General features: G+C 63.1%; 1 protein-coding gene across 1 annotated transcript; it reads right to left on the reverse strand.

The window, feature by feature from the left end:
• Positions 1-1,669: 1,669 nt before the first annotated feature.
• Positions 1,670-21,219, reverse strand: GPT2 (glutamic--pyruvic transaminase 2). The gene is made up of 12 exons (XM_070399111.1): positions 21,116-21,219; positions 20,640-20,903; positions 14,324-14,413; positions 12,736-12,844; positions 10,912-11,045; positions 10,190-10,433; positions 8,178-8,257; positions 7,780-7,916; positions 6,504-6,678; positions 5,623-5,778; positions 4,990-5,102; positions 1,670-3,744 (listed from the first exon to the last, which is right to left on the reverse strand). The coding sequence occupies exons 2-12, from the start codon at positions 20,880-20,882 to the stop codon at positions 3,654-3,656; spliced, it is 1,572 nt and encodes a 523-aa protein (XP_070255212.1). The 5' UTR covers positions 20,883-20,903; positions 21,116-21,219; the 3' UTR covers positions 1,670-3,653.

The following is a 21,219-nucleotide window of genomic DNA, read 5'->3' on the forward strand; positions in this document are numbered from 1 at the left end:
TTGTCAGTGTGGGAGGAGCAGGGAGAGGGTGTTGCCTTTCGTCCTGGCCTGGGGCCTCTGTCCTTTTCCACTGCTCTCTCTCTCTCTCTCTCTCTCTCTCTCTCTCTCTCTCTCTGTATATATTAGAAGCCCAGCACGTGAATCGCGTGGCCCCGCCCACCCATGCCGGTCTTTGGTGGTTACAAAGATTTCAGAGAGGAAGGGAGAGGGGAGAGACAGAAACATCAATGATGAGAGAGAACCATTGATCGGCTGCCCCCTGCACCCCGCCACTGGGGATCAAGCCTGGAACCCAGGCATGTGCCCTGACTGGGAATTGAACCGTGACTTCCTGGTTCATGGGTCCACCCTCAACCACTGAGCCTCGCCGGCCGGTTCCCTCTCAGACCAGCGGGAATGTTGGGAGCCGCCCTAGAGCCCCCTTCCTGACATACGTGGGCAGCAGCGGGCCGGAGCCACCTCGGGGGTAAGTCAGCTGTTCAGTATCTCCATTTCCTTCCCTGCAGCCGGGGACGGAGTCGCACAGAGCTCTCAAGGCCAGTCACGGCCAGAATAACCGCCAGGCTGCGTGCAAAGCGACAACGTACCAGGAGGAACGGCCTGACCTCGAAAACCTGCCCAGCCAGTAACACAGCCAGTAACGCCGACGCAAGTAGGTTCTCGACGGCACCCGTGTGCATGCCCACCCCCACCCACCGCAGTGCAGTCTGGAGTCACATCATTGGCATCGGGCACCATGTCTAGTCAGCCCACACGCCCGTCTTAGCCAGAGGCACGGGGGCCAGGCAGTGCTCAGGACCCGTGTCCGGGTCTCGTCACAAAGCTGAACCACCACAGTGCAGGTGGGCCCGGCTGCCGAGTTAGAGGGCGTGTGTTTGCTTTTAAATGAAATCCTGCCGAGCCCTGGCCGGGTGGCTCAGTTAGAGCGTCAAACCGATATACCAAGGTTGCAGGTTCGATCCCTGGTCAGGGCCCAGACAAGAATCAGAGTGCATAAATAGGTGGAACGATAAGTCAATGTTTCTCTCCATTCCTCTCTCTAAAATCAATAAATTGGGAAAAAATTAAAATAAATGAATAAGTAACTGCTGGCAGGGATCCCATTGGTGCTTAAACCGTTTTTCATCTGGAAACTCCCTTCCTCGGAGGGACAGGGTGGCCACGCACAAGATCAGCACAGGAATGTCCGCGGAGAGACGGACTGTGATTGTGAGTGGACGCCACCTGGACACCCCATCGCATCTCATAGCATCCATTCGATGCCCGGTATGTAGTCGTTACAAAGCAATGTTGTGAAGTGTTTTATGGCATGTTGTTAATTAAGTAACAGAAAATGCATCTGAAGTGCTGCTGTTTTAAGACACATATATCACTTTTATGTGTCATATTAATATGATACATGGGTGTCATATTAATTTTAAGACACATGCCTCCCTGTGCCAAGAGCAGGCACTCCGAGTTGAAAATGATGACGTCCTCTGCGTTCAAGGTTTGCAGTTGCTTAAATGTTTTCATTACGAAAATATACACAAAAGTCAAATAACAGAGCGAGGCTCCGTACACCCATTGCCGCGGTATTTGGGGGAAACGCTCATTGTGCTGGGAATACGTTGCCGAGCGAGGATGTCCGCTGAGTGTGAAGTCTACACAAGGACAGTGAAGCCCGGGACCGTTTTTGACACAAAGTGTTTTATTTTGAAATTCCCAGCAGAGCTCTCATCCTCAGTGCCTTGCTCAGGAGACGCCTGTGAGAATCCAGACTGGAACGGGGGCAGACAGGCCTGTCGCCCCTCCCGCAAATCCGTACCTGGGGACGCACAGCCCGGCCCCCAGGCCCCCCACTTGCGGGTCTAAATGGACAGAAAACCTCATGGGTGTGGATTTACAGTGTGGCCCCAAATGGCCAATGTCTCTCTCTGGTGGCGCCCAAACCAGACACCAGGATGGAAGCTGTAGGAGACGAGATCGCGCGTGACCGTGACCGGCGCTCCCACCCCGCGCCCCTTGCCAGGCCTGCACTCACTGTCGACAGGCAAACCAAATGTACGCGGCGGCATCGTTAAAAACCATGTAAACATTGCAAAGACGTCAGGGGTTACTCAGAATCCGAAGAGATATATATAAAAAAACTACTGGGCTTGTGAAGACTACAAATACCAGCCCTCCCTCCGCCCATGAAAAAAGCAGTTGTTACAAAAATATAAAAAATAGACCCGCCTCTGCGCATCCTGGTTCCGGACCATGCCAGAGCCCCGGCAACGTCGAGCTTTTTCAGGAAGGCCGAGTTCCCAGAGACCCTGTTCCTCGAGGCTGTGGCTGCCTTTTTCTCGGGGGGCCGCAGGGAGTTCACCCTGGAAACGGGAGCCCCGGAGGCTGCTTTCCAAGCTCAGATTCTCAATCCAGCTGCTTCCTTTTCCCCTTGGGACGTGCTGGGTCCCCAGACTCCTGAGCTGGCCTTGGGCTCCCTCCCTGCCCCCTGGGGAGGCGGGGTGGGAGGCGGCACGCCTGCTCCCTCTCTGGAGGGCGGTGGGCCCCGGCCAGGTGTGCTAAGCCAGGGAGGCTGCGGCAAGGGGGGGTGCCCCACCCCCGGCCTGGGGAGGTGACAGATGCTGCGGCCCCCTGGCTGTGGGGAGGGCAGCCAGCAGCAGGTGTGGAGGCAAACGCTGCGGGAAGCGAAGCACTTTTATGCACTTCAGATCGACCGCACGGCAGGCGCGTCGGCCAGTTCATGGGCAGGGAGTGGGCCAAACGCAGTTTGCAAGGGCTCAGCGGACGCTGTGGAGACGGGGTGACTGGCCAGTCCTCGAGGAGGCCCCTCGGGCACTAGGACCAGGTCAGTGTCTCACTGTTCCTGCTCTCGCCAGCAGAGGGTGCTGTGTGTCAAGGCTCAACCGGGCCCTGGGAGAGAACCATTGTTGGGGAAAAGCAGGATGGATCCACTTACAACCAGGCCGACTCCCCACACACGACTGGCATAGCAGGGTAGCGCTGGGCTGTACCCCCGTCCCAGGTCCCAGCCAACCCGTCACCCCCAAGGCCTCGTGGGTGCACGGAGTCCTTGCTCCCTGGGAGCCTGGTCACCTGGCTCACACCCACTCATCCCCTGCAGGACACAAGGAAAACAGTACCCACCACCACCCACCCGGCATCCCCCGCGACCCCTGCACCCCTGCACTGAGACACACTGTCTGCCTCCGGCCAGAAGGGGGCGCCCCACTGAGCCTGCAGTGGACTCCGGCCCCCGCTGGGGGCTGGGTTCTGCACCAAGGGTTTTATTTCACAGATCACGTGGCGGTTGGGATGTCCAGTCCTCCCCGGGGTTCAGCCCTGCACTTCCAGCCTCTTGTTCCTCCGAGCAGCCTCTCACCCCGATGAGCCCCGAGAGCAGCGGCGGCAGCAGGTCCAGACGCGCCCCCCACGGGCGGGCCACGTCCCCTCGACTTTGGTTGCATCAAAAAACAAGAAGAGAAACAGGGTTTCTGGGACATCCCCATTCACATCGGCTCGGGAGAGACGTGCTCCCCACATCAAGGCACAAAGAAGGAGGCCTGCTGGGGCAGGATGGCGGTGACAGCCTCCGGTGGCCCGGGCAGGGCCTGAGGCAGGTCGCTGGGAGGGGTTCAGTGGGGGCGTCGAGGAGGCGGCCCGGGGCCTCAGGCGAACTCCCCGAGGAACTGGATGTGGAAGTCCTTCACCCTCTGCAGCACCGTCTTCAGCTTCTCCACGGGAGGGAGGATGGTCATCCTGGGGAGAGAGCAGCGTCAGCCTGGCCGCCCGCCGCCCCCAGGGGCAGAGGGCAGAGGGCAGAGGGCAGAGGCGCGAACCCTGCAGCTCGGGCCTCCCACCTCCCACCTGCCACCAGGGGCACGAGGAGGAGCGGGCCAACTGCCCTGTCCACAGCCAGGGCTCCAGCCCCGACAGCAGCTGGCATGGCACCCGGCACTGTCGAACCCCCCCCCCCAGTTCCTATACTGCTTTTACCTTTCCAACTTTTTTTATTATTATTGATTTCATAGAGAAACGTCAATTTTGAGAGAGTCATGGATCGGCTGCCTCCTGCACACCCCACACCGGGGATGGAGCCTGCAACCCGGGCCTGTGCCCTGACTGGGAATCGAACCGTGACCTCCTGGTTCCTAGGTCAGCCCTCCGTCACTGAGCCGCGCCGGCCGCACTCCTACATTGTTCACCCAAGTGACACATGCAAACAAAAGCCACAGCCAGGGCAGCATTGGGCCCAGCAGCCCGGCCATCGTGGCAGACGGTGTGCGGACACGGACGGCGTGCAGACCTCCCAGAGCGGACTCACATCTCCCACGGATAGACACCCACTCCCCCAGAGGGGCCTCTAGGTCTCCACCGCGGTCTCTTCCAGGGAGAACCCCGAGGAACTCCCACACCCTCCAGCCCTGGCCGCCCAGGTGAGCCTCTCGCGAGGGGGAGTGGCCAGCCATCGCGTTTGTCCACGGGGCACGCTGCCCACGACCTTGACCGGGTGGAGCCAGGCCCAGGTGCTAACTGAGCTCAGGACGGTTCTTTCTTCAGTGTCTGCCCAGGGGACAGCTGAGGGCCCTGCACGGAGCAGGTGCCGTCCTGGACGGGCCTGGCCTCTGGGGAACCTGGGGCAGCGAGCGGCTCCAGCGCACTCAGCCCGAGGGCCCATCACGCGGGGCCGCTGGGAACCTTGCGTTCGGATGCGGGACCTCAACAGGCCTGTGGGGCAGCGGACAGCACCGCCGAGCACCAACGCTCAATGCGACTGTCGTGGGGTGAACAGGGACAGGGACTAAAGTCAGCCACCAGCGGGAGCGTCCCAGATGGTAGGCGCCGGATGGAGGCAGCGAAGGGGCGGGAGGGACGGCCCAGGAGCGACCCTGGCACAGCGCACGGGGCTCAGGGGGCTCTGCAGGACAGCGGGGGTGCGGGGGTTGGGTAGCCCAGGGAGGCCGGGCTGTACGTGTCTCCGTCCCTGGGGAGCCCGGGTGGTACCTGAAGTGGTAGGTGCCTTCGCGCTGCCCGAAGCCGCTGCCGGGCACCACGCAGACGCCCGTCTCCTCCAGGAGCTTCATGCAGTAGAACATGTCGGGGGCCATGTTGTGGGCCTGCGGGGACAGGGGGCCTCGGTTCACCCGGCTTGGCACCAACGCCACCGGAAACGCCAGCAAACAATAGGATCGGAGGTTCCTTCCGTGGCCAGGGCCTCCCCGCGCCCGCCGAGGCCCGGCCAGACGCTGGACGCTGCGTGGCTGGTGCAGGGAGCAAGGACCCGGGGGAGGTCTGAGGGCGGAAACACTTGATCCTCCAAGTAGGGCCTGTGGCACCGCCTGAGAACGGTTAGAAGCGGATCTCGGGCCCTCCCGGCTCCCTGAGCCCGAACCGGAACGTGACAAGTGCGCGGAGGGAGGCTCTGGGGCCGACGGCCGGGTCGAGGGGACGAGAGAGGGCCTCCGGCTCCCCCAGCTGCGGTCGCCGCCTCCCACTGGGCCCAGACCAGCACCCCGCCAGCCCACACAGCAAGCAGGGGCTGGGCCTCGGGCGTCGCCTTCACCCCAAGGGCCCACGGAGCGCAGAGCCCAGGCCAGGAGCAGCCCCAGCCCCAGAGCCCCCCGCCCGGCGCCCCACCTGCGCGGCCTCCACGGCTCTGGGGGGCAGGACGATCCGGGGGAAGGCGTACATGGCGCCCTGCAGGGGGTTGCAGCGGATCCCCGGGACTTGGTTGAACAGGTCTTCTGTCAGCTTCGCTTTCTCCGCCAGGTTACTCAGGACGGACTCCTTCTCCTGACAGGACAGAGAGCGGGAGTCAGCACCGACGGCACTGCGTGGCTGCAGCCACCAGAAACGGCCCTTCCTCGCCAGGGCCGGGCAGACGTGAGGGTGAGCCTGTGTGCATGAGCACAGCCGGGTATCGTCACTTGCTATTGAAAGGGTCCAAATGGCCCGGCTGCGTGGCTCAGTGGTTGAGCATCGACCTATGACCCCAGAGGTCAGGGTTTGATTCCTGGTCAGGGCACAGGCCCGGGTTTCGGGCTCAATCCCCAGTGTGGGGCATGCAGGAGGCAGCCGATCCATGATTCTCTATCATTGATGTTTCTGTCTCTCTCTCCCTCTCCCTTCCTCTTTGGAATCAATGAAAATATATATTTTTTAAAAGGGTCTGAATGGACCACTTTCAGCGCTGAGGATGTCTGCTGAGGCCAGAGGCAGGCCCGTGGCCTAGAATCACTGCTGTCCACCCACTCCCCTGGGAGTTTAAGAACAGAATCCCCGGGGCTCTCAGGATACAGTCCTTCTCTCTGGGTGCCCATCGTGGGGCCCACGGGGGAGGGAGAGGAAAGAGGTGGCCACCTCCACCCCAACACTCGCCTGCCACACCCTCAGGCTTCGCCTCCTGTGGGTGCTCCCCACGCCCGGAGGAACCACGCGTGTCCCCCGGAGAACATGCCCTGAGCACCTGGGCCCTGGCGGGGGCGGGGGTGGAGACAGGCCCCGGGACCCGCACTCACCCTGAGGAACTGCTCGAAGGACTCCTCCCCGGGCACCGGGGGGTTCACCATGATGTCCATGGCGGCCTGCCCCGACACGGGTGGGCACAGGCGCACCGACAGCAGCTTCACCAGCTGGCCTTTGATCTCGGGGTGCAGGTTGATCACCTCCATGTAGCCTCCCCGGTAGCCGCACCTGCAGGGAGGGGGGGCAGGAGACACACTGAGTGCCGTCCACCAGCCGGAAGCTTCCGGGGCCGTCCCTGGAGCTCCTGCTAGGGGAACGCGACGGGAAGCGACATGGGCGCACTCATGACTTCTGATGAGGAACAAGCACGCTCTCTCTCCCTGAGGTGGAGGCGCTGGGGCGGTAGCCTCAGAGCCAGAGCTGGACCCACATGCCGGGAGGGCAGGGCCGGCCACCCGCCGCCCCTGCCCTGGGACTGTTATGTCACAGACACACGCTTTCATCTTGGTTGAGCCGCTGTATTTTGGGGCCTCTTTGTTATAGCAGCTGAGCCTGAACCCCAACTAATACTCTAGCCTGGTTCCAGAGGGCCCGATTCAGGCCTGGCACCCCCTGCACAGGGGGAAGGTCATCCCCGGGGCATCGGCCTGAGGATGTTTGCTGGGCGTTTTGCTGCCTGAAAACAGAGTCAGCCCACGGAGAGCGGCGCTGAGAGCAAGGGAGGAGGAAGGCAGCACAGCCCCCTGGCGCCTCCCGCCCGGCCAGCTCTCCTCCTGCTCGTGCTGAGGGACCAGGTTCTGTGACTTCGCGCTGAGCGGAGCCAGAAGGTCCTGTGCAGATACGCTGAGATGTACGAGTTTAAAATAAACCACGGCCTTTCGGAACGAGGCCTGCCCATCAGGGCATCTTCTGGGGCCTGGCCGCCCCACCCCCTCGGGACCGACTGACAAACGCAGGCACCGAGGCAGGAACCGGGCCCCCTTCCTCGCTGCACCCGACCCTCCACCTCAGAGCCCGGCGTGACGACACCCCGTCCAACGCTCTGAGTCCCTGGCGAAGACGCTTCCCGTCTGACCCCGCGACTGGACTCCCCACGTCCCAGCAAGGTTTCCTTCCATCTGCCCTCAGGCCTGGCCTGGCTGCAGACACACCCCGCACCGGGCTGCCCCCCGACCAGGCTGCCCCTGCACTGGGCTGTCCCCCCACCAGGCTGCCCCCCGTGTGGCCTTTCTGGCATCTCAGATCAGCAGAGGCCGTGGTTAGGGAGCCCTCATTGTCGGGGGGCTTGGGGGGGCCGGGCAGCGGGAGGCGGGGGGGGCGGGGACGTACTCGCCCATGTAGCCCTTGGAGGTGGAGTGGAAGGAGGCGAGCTCCACGTTGCTGGAGAACTCGGGCCCCATCTCCGACAGCACCTTCTTGAAGGAGTGGAACCTGCAGTCGGCCGAGTACACGTTGTCCTGGTACACCTGCGGGACAGGCGCGCTCGGCTGCTTTCCGGGACCAGCAGCGCGGCCCCCGGAACCTTCCAGAAGCAGAGGCCGCGGGCCACACGAACCCCCACCCGGCCTCCAGACCTCCTTCCCGCCTCGTGTGACCAGCCCGGGCAGGGGCACCCAGGAGTGTGAGGTTCCTTCCTTCCAAGGTTAGTGACGCGAGCAGTTCCCGGGCGGGTCCCGACCCCTTGCACCTGCGCCCCCAGGAGAGCGAGACCCCCCGCCGCGCCGTACCTCGTCCGCCAGGAGGAAGAGCTTCTCCTCCCACGCGAAGCGGATCACGTCTTCTATGCACTTCCTGCTTTGCACCTGGCCTGGAACCAACAGCCAGAACGGAGGTTGTGCTGGTTAGAGTGCCCCCGAGTAAGAGCTCCCCCGGTGACGCGGGCGTCACACCCGTTCCCTGCGACCGCGAGGGCCGCCTTCCCTCGCGGCTGTGCCTGACGGGGTGTAATGCACACAGACGTATATGCACATCCATTATCTGTACAGACGTAGGTACCTGATGCAAAGCAGTACGTCGAGTATGTTCTGTCACAAGGAAACATACCGACACTCTTGTCTGTGCAGGAACATCAAGAATGTGCCTGAGCCGAAACCGGTTTGGCTCAGTGGATGGAGCGTCGGCCTGCGGACTCAAGGGTCCCAGGTTCGATTCCGGTCAAGGGCATGTACCTTGGTTGCGGGCATATCCCCAGTGGAGGATGTGCAGGAAGCAGCTGATCGATGTTGCTCTCTCATCGATGTTTCTAGCTCTCTATCCCTCTCCCTTCCTCTCTGTAAAAAATCAATAAAATATATTTTTAAAAAAAAAAGAATGTGCCTGAAAAGGACGGAGCTGAGCCTCATGAGCGCACAGTGTGACTCAGCTGGTACTTTGGCCTTGAACTGTCTCAGCAATGAAGCAGTGCCTCGGCGAAGGAACCACCAGGCTTCCTTGAAGCAAGCCCAGGGTTCTGGGATTCGGGGGGTGAGGGGGAGGGCAGCACCCTGGGTGCTCCAGGTGGGTGTCTAGCTGCCACACCCCATCTCCCAGTAGCTGCCTGCGTTTCACACACTCAGACCCCAGAGAGCACAGGGGGCCCTGCCCGCTCATCAAGTGACTCCTTGTAAAACCTGCTCGCTCACGGTCACACGCACTCACACAGTAAGAAACGGTTATTTCTTCCCGGGAAGCCGGGTCCCCATGGACCCCCTGGCACCTGCACAGGGAAGGCAGGACGCCCTGGGACACAGCAGGACTTGCAGCCCCGAGGGAGGGACCGGCTGGCTGGGAGCGCTGGCTGGGAGCGTGTTGGAAATGCAAATTAGCCCAGCCCAGCCCAGCCAATCAGAGCAGAGCGCCTGGGCGTGGGGGCCAGTGGCTGGTTTCCTTGAGACGGCTGCTCAGAATACTGATGCCCCCAAAACTCTGGGGTGTGGCCTGGCCTGGATTTCAAAAAGCCCCCTTTGTGGTTCTAAGGAACAGCCCGGATGGAGGCGCCGCTCCGGCCAGAACATTCTCCCCACCCCAGGAGCCGGAGCAGACACACCGGGACAGCCGGCCGCCTGTCGGAGCTGCAGGGTTCGTGTGGCCCGAGCAGCTGACGGCCCCAAGCAGCAGGTGCCACCGTGAACTCCAGGCGTCCTCGGCCCTGACCCAGTTCACCTCAACCCAGGAGAGGGAGCCCTCGTCCCCGGCACCCGGGCGGCATCCTAATCGCAGCCGGGCCTGCGAAGCCCGCAGCCCAGAGACCAAAACGGCGGGACTGTGCTTTCTGCTTTTTAAGAAAAATATGCAAAATCAGGAGTGATTTTCAGCTTGTTGGAAACAATTCTTGCTTTTGTTTCTATGTGGCATTTCCTGTTCAGGCCTCCAGGTCCAGGGCAATAGCGCCTCCAAGAAACACAAAAACACGTCCCCCTCCCCCCCAGCGTTTTTCAGAAAAACAGCCCGAGCCCCACGCTGACCGGCTGCGGCACAGGAACCTCGAGGAGGAGGTTGCAAATGCAAGAACAGGAGAAAAACCGGCTGGAGCGATAGCACAGCCCCGCCCAGGGGAAGGCCACACCAGGCGTGCGGCAAATTGTCAGCGGAGTTTATGCTGCGAATCTGGACCGGGGTCGGGAAAGCGGGAGCAAAGGGGACTTCACGTCACTCCTTAACTCCTCAGCGCCCAGACGCAGGCGCACCAGCCCCGCCCCCCGCCCCCGCCCCCGGCCCCCCGGCCCCACCAGCACCGGCAAGGAAGGAGGAGCAGCCGCACCTGTGGGGTTCCCGGGGTTGATGACGCACAGCACCTTGGGGTCACAGTGCTCCTTGGCCGCCCGCACGGCCCGCCGCAGCTCCTGCACGTTCAGGGCCCAGCAGTTGTCCTCGTCCAGGTAGTAGTTGACCTGCACGGCGCCCAGCTCGGAGAGGACCGCCGAGTAGAGGGGGTACTGAGGGATGGGGATCATCACCCCCGTCCGCGACTTGCCGCCCCCGGAAACCAGGATCTTCAGGATCGTCTGCCACGGAGACAAATGGCATCGTCCAGGGCCACCGCCGCTGACAGCGGACGAGCCGGGGCCCCCAGCCCGGCCTCTCCCCAGCCGCCCCGGGGACGGGGCTGCCTCACTGTCCTCATCTGTGAAATGGGCTCTGCCGTAGGAATAAGCAAGATCAAATGCTCTCATGTTCCCAGCACCGTGCCCGCCGAGGAGGTACACGGTTCGAGTCGAGTCAGAGAAAGGACCACGTCGCCAGAAATGGGGGCTCCCCGAGGGCCCCAGGGTCCCTGCCCTGCTGGACCTGCTGCTGTGGGCTCTGAGGAAAACTGAGGGTGCAGCACCTCGGGCTCCTGAAGGAGGAACAAGGTAAGGACCGCAGCTCCCGGGGTGGGGAGAGAGCAGGGACCAGGAGGCCCACGCACTTGCCCTCACATGCAAGGCTGCCCTTCGTGGCTGAGCAGCGGCTCACCACCGCCCCCCCGCCCCCCCCACGTACAGTGATGCCGTCGCTCGCGCCGGTGGTCAGGTAGATGTTGTCGGGGTCCGCAGGCACGCCGCCGTCTCGCCGGGTGATGTAGGCAGCCACGTCCTCCCGGATGCAGTTAACGCCCTGGCTGGCGCTGTAAGCCCCTGTGAGACACCCAGCGACACAGTGACCAGGGCCAGTCGGCCATATCCCCACACGCAATTAACAGAGGAGGGGGTTTTGGGGGGGCTCGGTGGGGCCCGACTCCCACTGCTCTAAGCTCTGGAATCGTGGCGAGCTGTTGAGCCACCTACCTGGGCCTCAGCCACCCACTAACCTACCTACCCACCCACCCTCCCACCCAGCCACTCACACATCCGCCCAATATTCGCTGAAACCTAGGCTTCTAACCAGTGAAATGGTGTCCGTACCTGGGTCACCCGCCCCCTGGGGTTTATACACAGCCTGTGACAGTATCAGTCATGACAGCTGGGATTGCTATGTTTTTAAAAAATATATTCATATTGATTTCAGGGAGAGGGAGGAACATCAATGATGAGAGAGAATCACTGATGGCTGCCTCCTGCACGCCCCACCCTGGGGACCGAGCCCACAACCCGGGCCTGTGCCCTGACCAGGAATCGAACCCGTGACCTCCAGGTTCATAGGTCAATGCTCAACCCCTGAGCCACGCCAGCCGGGCTGGGATTGCTGTTTTATCACCAGTGCCTACACGTGGTCCACCGAGCTGGACAATGTGCCACGCACAGTGCACCGCCTGCCCACCCAGGGGTCCACAGCCCTGACCAAAACCAAGCCCAGGTCCTGGGGCTGCTGGGCATCAGCCCTCCTCCCACCCCGTTGAGGGTCAGAATCGGGGCCACCCTCTACACACAGTCAGAGACAGGCAACGCCCTTTTCCCATGCCGGGCGTTAGCGCTGCGGTGACTGCTCGGGCTCGGGGTGTTGACTGGGAGGCGACAGAAGGTTGCCGTCTTCCTGCCCCCGGCTCCCCTGCCCCCCAAATTCCCAGGCCCTCGCCCGCCTGCTGCCCCAGCTCCTGCAGACCTCCTGGCTTTTGCCTTTAGATCTCGTCATGCTCCAACCCACGCGGAGCGCGAGCATCCCTGTCCCACTTTCCGGAACATTTGGGCAAGGAATGGGGCAAAAATAAACAAAAACAAACAGGAGATGGGAACAAAGAGCAGAGGCCCAAAGGCCGAGTCCCTCCTCCGCAGGGAAGGGAGAGAGAATGTTATTTTCACATCACGGGGGCCTGGCTCTGGGGAGGAGGCTGGGCAGGGCAGGGCAGGGCAGGGCAGGGCTGGGCAGGCCAGGGCCGGGCTGGGCAGGGTGGAGCAGGGCAGGGCTCCCAGCAGCGAGACCCTTAGGCCTGGAGATGGGAACAATGAAGTGTGTGTGTGGGGGGGGGGGGGGGGGGCAGTGGGAACCAGGGAAGCTGCTAAAAGGGGGGCCGAGGCCTGTGGCCGCGCTATCCTTCCCCAAGGACGGACCGCCGGCCCCCAGGCCATGCCGGACGAGCAGAGGGCACTGAGCTTCCGTCCGCCCCCTCCTGTGGCTGAGCCAGGCGCTGCTTAAACCGTCGGCTGACGGAGGGCTGTGTCCACGTGGGCTCCCAAGGCTCACCCCAAATCCAGCCGAGGCGGGTGGGGGACCTCCAGCCTGCCCACCCACCACAAGCTGGCATGTACCCGCTCGGCCCTCAAACAGGAGGCTCACAGCCGGACAAGAGGGCCCCGCCACCCCCCACACTCACCCCGCGCACACCCCTCGGCCCAGGCCCAGAACACTGGTTCACTGCCCCTCGCCCTGCGGGCCCTGCAGGGGCCTCACCCAGGCTGTTGCCGCCGCAGGCCTGCAGGATCCGCCGGGCTCGCTTCTTGGCATCTTCTGGGAAGCTGGGGCTGTCCAGCAGGTTAGGGTAGGTGCACAGCGCCATCACCTGGGGAGGGGGCGCTTGGTGACCTGGGCCGCCATGGGAGGAGCCGGGGACAGGAGGCTGCTGCTCAGCCCCCAGCCTGACGCGGCCATACAGGCCAGCGGCTCGCACACCCCCGGCCACAAGAACCAGGGGTTTCCTGGGCAGGAGGCCAGGGCTGAGCAGGCAGCACAGACCCCCTCCCGACGCCCAGCCTGAGCCCCAATCCCTGTCCCCGGGCCACCCCCCTCCTCACCATCACCCTTTCCTGGCCTGAACAGAAGACCCGCTCAGCTTTCTGTCTCTGAAACAGAAACCCACCCTAACCTCACAGATTAAGAGGATGAAGCAAGGAAATGCTGCCAAACGGCCAGTAAGCCCAGCTCCGGGGCAGGTCCCAGCGGGAGTGTAGGAGCCGGGTCAGGTGCGCTGAGGGGTGCATGGCTCTGACTCCAGCTGGGCAACTTGGAGCCCGGCTTCTCTGCCTTTGGAGGAAACTGACCCGGCCTACCCCTCCCAGGGCCCTGCGGGGAGCAGGGGGGCTGGAGGGGCCAGCACAAGCGGGAGAGGCCGGGCCTCCACTGGCCCTGCAGGCCGGGGTCTGGAAATGCCAGTCCGCCCCCAAAGGCTGAGGCCACAGGCGCCTATGCTGCTGGAGCCCCAGGGGTACACTCCCCAGGGGAGACCCTCTGCTGGGCCCCGCCCCTCCAAACCCCATGCTTCCAGGGCAACCAGGACCCCGACCTCCTCAGCCTCGACCTCCCAGGGGAGCCAGCCCGTTTGCGCCGATCCATTGCCCTGTCCTGGCCCAGCTGATGTGCAGGGGCAGCCTCGTGGGAGCTCCCTGCAGGCCGAGCCCCCCCCCCCCCCCCTCACCCAGACAGCAGGGCGGGGGAAGGGGAACCGGGGTGCCCAGCTCCCCGCCCGCCCCACCTGGACCAGAAGCCACACGAGGAACATGTCTGGCTCCCACAGGGCTCCGATTCCCTGTGGGGAAAGCGCCAGCCCCCGCTGGTCTCGACCTCGGTCCCGGAGACCCCACGGCGTCTCCCCTCTCCCACCCGCCCCACAGCTCTGGCCCAGGCATCTCTGTGGCTGGCACGGGGTGAGCTTGCCAAAGCCACCCGGGCAGAGCCAGCACTCACCTGGGAAGCCCCGCTACCCCCCACCTTTCCAATGCCCTCACCAGCCAAGCTCCAAACTCAGCAACCAGAACCCCACCCTGGGCAGAGCCTCCCTGGGACCTGGTCCACCAGAGCAGCCCCCAACCCCCCGGGCTCTGGAATTTCAGACAACCATGCAAGGGGCGGGGCTGAGGGAGAGACCCAGAGACAGTGGGCGCTGGGGGGGCCGCTACTTCACAGGCACCCCGGTGGGCTGCTGGTGCCCACCTCGTCCTGAGGGGCTGGCCAGGCAGGGAGGGAGGCAAAGGTGAGAGGAGACGCCGGCCCTCCCAACCTGTTCCCGCCCGCCCCTGGCCTCGGCCTCCAAGGGCTCGCTCACCTGGCGGAGGAAGGTGATTGGCTGCTGGCCCATGGCCTGGGCGTCCCCGATGTTGGCACGGATGACCTCGGTGAACGGCTTCTTGATGCCCTGAGCGGACAGAAGGCCGCAGCTGGTTACGAGAGCCTCTCGGACGCTGGATTCCCGAGGCCGAAGCGAGGATCCCACGGACAGTTACCAGCAGCCCTATTCCAGCCTCACCAGGCGCCGGGCACAGTGCCAAGCCCGGGACCCGCCTGGTCCCACTGAACGGGCACCACCAGCCCATGAGGAAGAATTAGCATTAACCTCACTTTACGATGTGGACACGGAGGCTTCAAAGGCTGCAGACACGTCCCGAGGTCACGTAACAGTAAACACAGCCCTGGGGTTTGCAGCCAGACCCATGAGCATTCTTCTTAACCACACGCTCGCCATCCCGCCTCCCCCCGCCTTCCCAATAGGCCACAAGAACCATCCTGTCCTGCCAGGGCCCCCGGGAGGCAGCTGCAGACCACAGCCCAGGGCGGCCTCCGAGCCAGGTCTGAATGAGGGAGGCCAAGGTCACAGGGAGAGGACCCCGCAGCCCCAGTAACGGGCCGGGGACTGCGGACACCCCTCCCAGAAGACGCCCGTCAGCAGGGAGCGCTCAGGGTCATTCCCTGGCAACCTTGGCTTTGCAGAATGAACGTGGGCTGATTTTCACATTAGAAAAACAAAAAACATCGGGGAAGAAGAGGCTGGCTGAGGAGCAAAATCAAGGCCAAGGCCAGAGCACAGAAAACAGATCCCAGAGAGCGGAGGAGCCCGCCGGCCGCTCAGGGGGTTCAGCAACGACCTGTGAGCCAGGAGGTTGAGGTTCGATTCCCGGTCAGGGCACAGGCCCGGGTTGTGGACTCCATCCCCAGTGCGGGGCGTGCAGGAGGCCGCCGATCCATGATTCTCTCATCATTGATGTTTCCATCTCTCCCTTCCTCTCTGAAATCAATAAAAATTTATTTTTCTAAAAAGAGAGCGAAGGAATCAGAGGCCCCGGTGGGGACACCACAGGGTGACAAGCACACGGGGTCTGGACGGAGGGCAGCGGGGACCTGGAACCGTGGGGGTGCCGCCCTGCTGCCTGGCACTCCGCTCAGCCTGGGAGCGTGAGAAGCAACAACAGGTTCAAGGCCCTCCCGGGGCAGCTGCAACGATCATCTGAGACAAACAGGGTGAAGATCTCCCGGCAGCGCCCGGACCTCACCATCTTACAACACTGCCAGGAGCGAGGTCGCCAGGCCCCGGTGGAGGGAGAAGGCCGCGGGGCAAGGCGGTGGCGGTGCCCAGGGGTGACCGGGTGGGAGGCCCGAGGCACCCGCAATACACATGCTAAAGGCAGGAGGCGATCACTTTAACACTGGCCTTCCCCCCACTTCTCACAATGTGTGAGCAAAAGCAACTTGGGGAAACTTTCCTTTAAAAAAAAATTTTTTTTTTTATTGATTTCAGAGAGGAAGGGAGAGGGAGAGAGAGATAGAAACATCCACGATGAGAGGGAATCATGGACCGGCTGCCTCCTGCACGCCCCCCACTGGGGATGGAGCCCGCAATCTGGCCATGTGCCCTGACTGGGAATCGAACCTTGACCTCCTGGTTCATAGGTGGATGCTCAACCACTGAGCCACGCCGGCCGGGCAAAACTTTCCCTTTTAAAATCAATAATATACACCTTACGTAAAAAACAGTGGGCTTACGGCAGTGGTTGGCAAACTCATTAGTCAACAGAGCCAAATATCAACAGTACAACGATTGAAATTTCTTTTGAGAGCCAAATTTTTTAAACTTAAACTATATAGGTGGGCACATTGTTATTAGTTAGGGTACTCCTAAGGCTTAGGAAGAGCCACACTCAAGGGGCCAAAGAGCCGCATGTGGCTCTAGAGCCGCAGTTTGCCAACCACGGGCTTACAGGATGAAAGCAGCTGCCAATCAAGTGTTCCCGACCCTCCTTTCCACCCCCCAGCCCCTCCCCCATAGAAATTCTCCAGGGGCTTCTGGAGGAGGGCACCCCAGAAATGACCTTCGCAAGCAGGGCCTGACACGTCTCCAAAAGCCATGTTTCTGGGGGGAAGGGGCCTCTTCATCCCCTGGTGCCCTTCCGCCGAGTCCCCGGGGCTGGCCAACACGGAGAGCTGTCCCGGGGCACGGAGAAGGAGGCACAGTGTCCCGAAGGCCAGCGGGGCGTGGCGCTGCCCCTGCTCCGGGACTGGGCCACGGGACTGGGCCACGGCACTGGGCCATGGGTGAGAGGAGGCGCCCGGAGACCGGCCGCCGGCCTGCGGCCTCAGGGCTCATCTCACAGGCGCAGGCGGGAGCCAAGAAGGCTGGGACAGGAGTGACCGAGGCCACGGTGCAAAGGGACAGGCCTGACACACCCCCGGGCCCAGGCCGGGGCTCCTGGCGTGGCCCCTCTGTCAGCAGCTGAATCGCCCGGCCCCTGAACGCAGGTGATCCCCATGGCGTGGGCACGGCCCATTCTTCCGCAGGGAGTCACGTTCTGGGCCGGGAACCAGCACAGCTGTGGGCGCTCGGCCAGCCCGTGCGGGGAGAATAATGCCTGGAACGGGGCCTGGGCCTGGGCCTGCGCCGGCCTTGCCCTCCCCGGCACGGCTCAGCCAACCAGGGCCTGGGAACACCGGGCACCTCCTTTCTCGGGCCCGGGGGCTACGATGGATGGGGGTGGGGGTGGGGGTGGGAGCCAGCCTGCCCAGCCAAGGGCCACCATACAGGACACCGTTCTGGGCTGACTCCGGCCCACACTGCCTCATCCAGGCCTGGCGGGCACACCAAGGCCTCCGCCTCGCCCCCGGGGCCCGCCAGGCCAGCAGGTAGCATCCCTGCCCCTCGAGCCCACCTGTGTCACCACCTGCACCCACCCTGCCCGGCTGCCTCGCTGTGGACACTCAGGTGAGTTCTACCCACGGGGCTCCCTTCCCACCCTTCGTCCTGAGCAGCGGTGGGAGCAGGCAGCCGGCGGCTTGCACTGAGTGTCGGTGGGGAGGAGTTAACAGAGGTGTCACGGGCTTTCTCACGGGCCCAGCGTCACCTTGAGGGTCAAGGGGACGGTGTTGAGTCCTACACTAGGCATTTCTTTCTTTTCTTTATTTTTTGTGAACCCTCACCTGAGGGTATTTTTCCGTTGGTTTTTAGAAAGGGCGGAAAAGAGGGAGGGAGGGAGACAGAAACATTGATGTGAGAGAGACACGTCAATTAGTTGCCTCCCACATGTGCCCCAACTGGGGCCAGGGACTGAGCCTGGAATTGAACTCAGGACGCTTCCGTCCACAGGCCAACGCTCTAGCCACTGACCCAAGCCGGCCAGGGCCAAATTTCCTTCTTTTAAAGTCGCCGCTAACCGGGAAGGAAATGACCCATCGATTTCACCACCTGTGCCTGGGGCCCCGGCTTCCAGTCTCAGAAGCCTCGGTTCTCAGCTGCTGCAGGCACAGCCCGGGGGCCTCTGAGGTTACCTGTTACACACCCTGATGTCGCCAGCAGTGACCGCTCTTCCCTCTGACCAGGGACTGACTAGAGATGTTCTGCCCCAGCTGGGACTTAACAAACAACCCCCCTCCCCCCCACGCCCAATACAAAGCCGGAAGGACAGGAAGGCAAGGGACGGAGAGGAGGCTGAGGAAGGGCTGACGGATCTTCAAACATCGCTGCCGGCAGCTTTTTTTTAAGCGCTGCTCCCAGTGAACACGGAACAAACAAATCCCCCGCTCCCCACGCCCAACACAAAGCCGGAAGGACAGGAAGGCGAGGGACAGACGGAGAAGGAGGCCGAGGAAGGGCCGAGAGCTTCAAACTCCGCTCCCTGCGGCTGTTTTTAAAGTGCGGCTCCCAGTGAACACGGACCGAGACGCCGACGGGTCCTTCCCTCGGAGGTACCGCCAGGAGGAGGAGAAACAGCCCCACACAGACGGCCCCCTGAGCGTGCCCTGTGCCCACCGAAGCGGGAAGGCCGGGACTCGCCAGGGGTGCCACCCCAACGCCAACACCGGCCCCGCGTGCAGCCAGCGGCCTCACTGTGTGCAGAGCACCTGCAGACGGAGGGGTGCAGAGGCCTCGGCAGACAAAGCTGTGAGGCTCACCCCAGTCACCCTCCTCCCTACACATCCTTGCCCATCCCGTCTAGAACCAAGGGGAACCGCTTATAACAAGTCCAGCGTTCATCACTACAGTTCAAAGCAGAGCTGGAGAAACCAAAGTGGGGCCAAGCCAAACCAAAAAAAAAAAAAAAAAAAAAAGGCGGGGAATCCAGGGCTGTCTCAGAGGAGTGCCGCTGAAGCCGGCACAGTGCAGAGGCTGTCTCCGGAATGAGGGGTTGGGGGGGCTGTGCTCGCCTGGCCGGGCTCTCTCGCCAGCGCCAACAGCCAGGCGCCTGGGACCCAACAAAGGAGAAGGGACGGGCCAGCGAGGGCACTAGAAGCTGTAGGTGGGCAGAGAGAACGGCTCAGTTCACGCAGAGGTAGGGCGTGGGGGGTGGGGCGTCTGTCCCAGAAATCATAGGGTGTTTCTGGCTCCAGTGACCAAGAGATGTGTCCCCCTGCAACCATCGCGCCTTACCCTGCGGGAAACCCTTCCCGGTCCCACCTTCACCCCCAAACTTGGCACCTTAGAAGCCTGAGCCCAGCACACACGTGTCTCACCCATCTCATCTCCCTCTGCCCAGCAACTCTCCAAACAGCACCAGCCCCTCCCCAAGTGCCCAGACCACCCCACCTCCTCCAGGCTTTGCTCACAGCCTCTGTCTGCTGAGAAGTCCCCCTGACCCTTAAGAACCGGGGGGAGGGGGCTGATCCCAGAGGACAGAGCAGCTGGCAGTCTGGAGGCAAAGGTAGCGTCCCTTCCTGTCCCAACCGTCCTCAGGTACTAACACTTCCTTCTAGGAGCCTACACCCACGTTGATATGTAGCAAAATGCAGAGTTAACCCCTGACCCCAGCCGGCTCTGGAGCCAGAGAAATCAGCTGGAAAGTGATAAACCTTGAACAAGGTAACCTCAGCTGTGTGGTGACAGGGAGATGGTTATCACTCCAGCGTGCCAGGTACCAGCCAGGGGCAGGGCAGCCGTAACCTGCGTGCCCCGCCCGGCCCACGCCCGGCCCACGCCCGGCCCACCTCCGGGCCAGGAAGGGCCAGAAACCAGACCCCGCCAGCCTTCGAGCCAGCTTCAAACTTGGCCCTGCAGGGAGCCAGAGGGAGTCGCTGACGCTGGCTTGTCCAGCTCACGGTTTTGCGTCAGCAGAACTGGGTGTCCCGAGCGAGGTGTCTGCAGGCCAGGAGCTCATCCAGCCCCCAAAGGCCTCCTGGGAATGGGGACCCAGCGTCGCGCCCGCCACAGCCTCCTGCCTGGGGACCCCTAGTGATCTGCTGCCTCTGAGAGCACATCCAGGAACCTCCCCACCCCCATTCCGGGTCAAACCATCCTGTTCAACTCTCTTCAACTCTTTCCTACAAACCGGGGGGCGTTTACCCTGTGACATGCCCCTCCGGACGCCCCCTCACCAAGTCCACCCTCACGCCGGCCACCGGGCCTGTCCAGGGGCAGAAAATGACTCCTGGGCATGTGGTCACTTTGACACACAGCTATGATCCCCGCCAGCTGGCCCCCAAGACGAAGGAAGTCCCTACCAAGCCCCAAGGGCCCATCTCCGACTCCCAGACAACTCACTGGGGGGTGGCTGTGTCCTCAAACAAGAACAAACTGTGGCTGCAGATCAAGGTCCCAGAAGGGGCCTCGGCGGGGCCCCCACCGGCCCCTGCTCTTGTCAGGGACTCACTACGGAAGGACCCGAAAGGTCTCAGACATGGAGAGAGCAGGCTCGGGGCACAGCCCTCTCCTCCTCCCTAGCGACCGCCTTCCCACCCCCACCTCCCATCACCCCATCGCGGCCCCTCCACTGCGCTTCCTCCAAAGGACGCTTTCTCCAAAGGACGCATTCAGGCTCCGCACCTCTGACCTCGCCCCTGCTGGTTGTTGTCTCTCTACCCCCGCCCCCCAAGGATCTGGATTCCAGGCGAGGAAGGCAGCCCCCTAACTTGCAGCGCCAGGCACATCGCGGCTCAACAAGTGACCCGCCTCCGAGGGCCTGACTGTGCCGAGTGCGGGCACTGGTGGGTGAAGGGGTGGGAGGAGGGCATTGTCTTGTTCAAGTCAAGCCTGGCCGAAAGCCGGAGCCGCCGCGGGGGAGGGAGGGAGTCGGGCGCGCGGGCCCCGGCGGAGGACAGCTGCTCCGCGCCCCCATCGCGCCCCCCAGCTCCGCGCCCCCATCGCGCCCCGCGCCCGCGCTCACCTTCTGCAGCTCCAGCTCGATCTCGCCCGCCTTGAGCACGATGGGTCCCCGCACCGCGTACTCCACCGCCTTCACCCGCGGGTTCATGGATTCGAGCGTCAGGATGCGCTCGCGCCGGCTCCGCTCGGGCCGCACTTGGAGCACCGCCGGGGCCTCGGCGGCCGCGCTGCTCAGACATCGGCCCCAGGGGCCCGGGGTCCGGGGGCAGCAGCCCCGCCGGACCAACGCCGCCGCTCGCTGCATCGCGCACCCGCACGGAGAAACCTTGGCACAAAACAAAAAAGGAAAAAACACGTCGCTCACAGCCCATGGCGGGCACCCAGGCGCCGGCCCCCAAGCCCGGCCAAGCGATCGGGCTCGGGGAGCGTGTGCCCATCCCCCGGCGATCGGACCCTCCACGCGCCACCGCGGAGCCAAAGCGCCGCCGCACAACCGGGGACTGCAAAGGCTGTGCCCGGTGCATGCATGCAACGTGCCTGTCGCCGCCTGGCACCCCTCGCCGGTCGGCCCCGCTAGCGCGCGAGTCTCCAGCTGCTCTCAGGCTCCGGCGTCTGCTCCCGCATCCCAGCGCCAGGCGTCC

Source organism: Myotis yumanensis, unplaced genomic scaffold (genome assembly GCF_028538775.1).
Source record: "Myotis yumanensis isolate MYYU_CA2020_CCGP unplaced genomic scaffold, mMyoYum1.0.hap1 SCAF_18, whole genome shotgun sequence".
NCBI lineage: Eukaryota > Metazoa > Chordata > Mammalia > Chiroptera > Vespertilionidae > Myotis > Myotis yumanensis.

Bases quoted from the DNA above. Each gene is read 5' to 3' on its own strand.
- GPT2 (XM_070399111.1), bottom strand. From the start codon at position 20,882: ATGCAGCGAGCGGCGGCGTTGGTCCGGCGGGGCTGCTGCCCCCGGACC. The intron at 11,046-12,735 runs GTGAGGCCCCTG...GGTGTCTCACAG, and splicing joins CTGCGGCGGCAACAGCCTGG to GGGCTTACAGCGCCAGCCAG. The intron at 8,258-10,189 runs GTGCGGCTGCTC...TGTTGGTTCCAG, and splicing joins CAACCCCGGGAACCCCACAG to GCCAGGTGCAAAGCAGGAAG.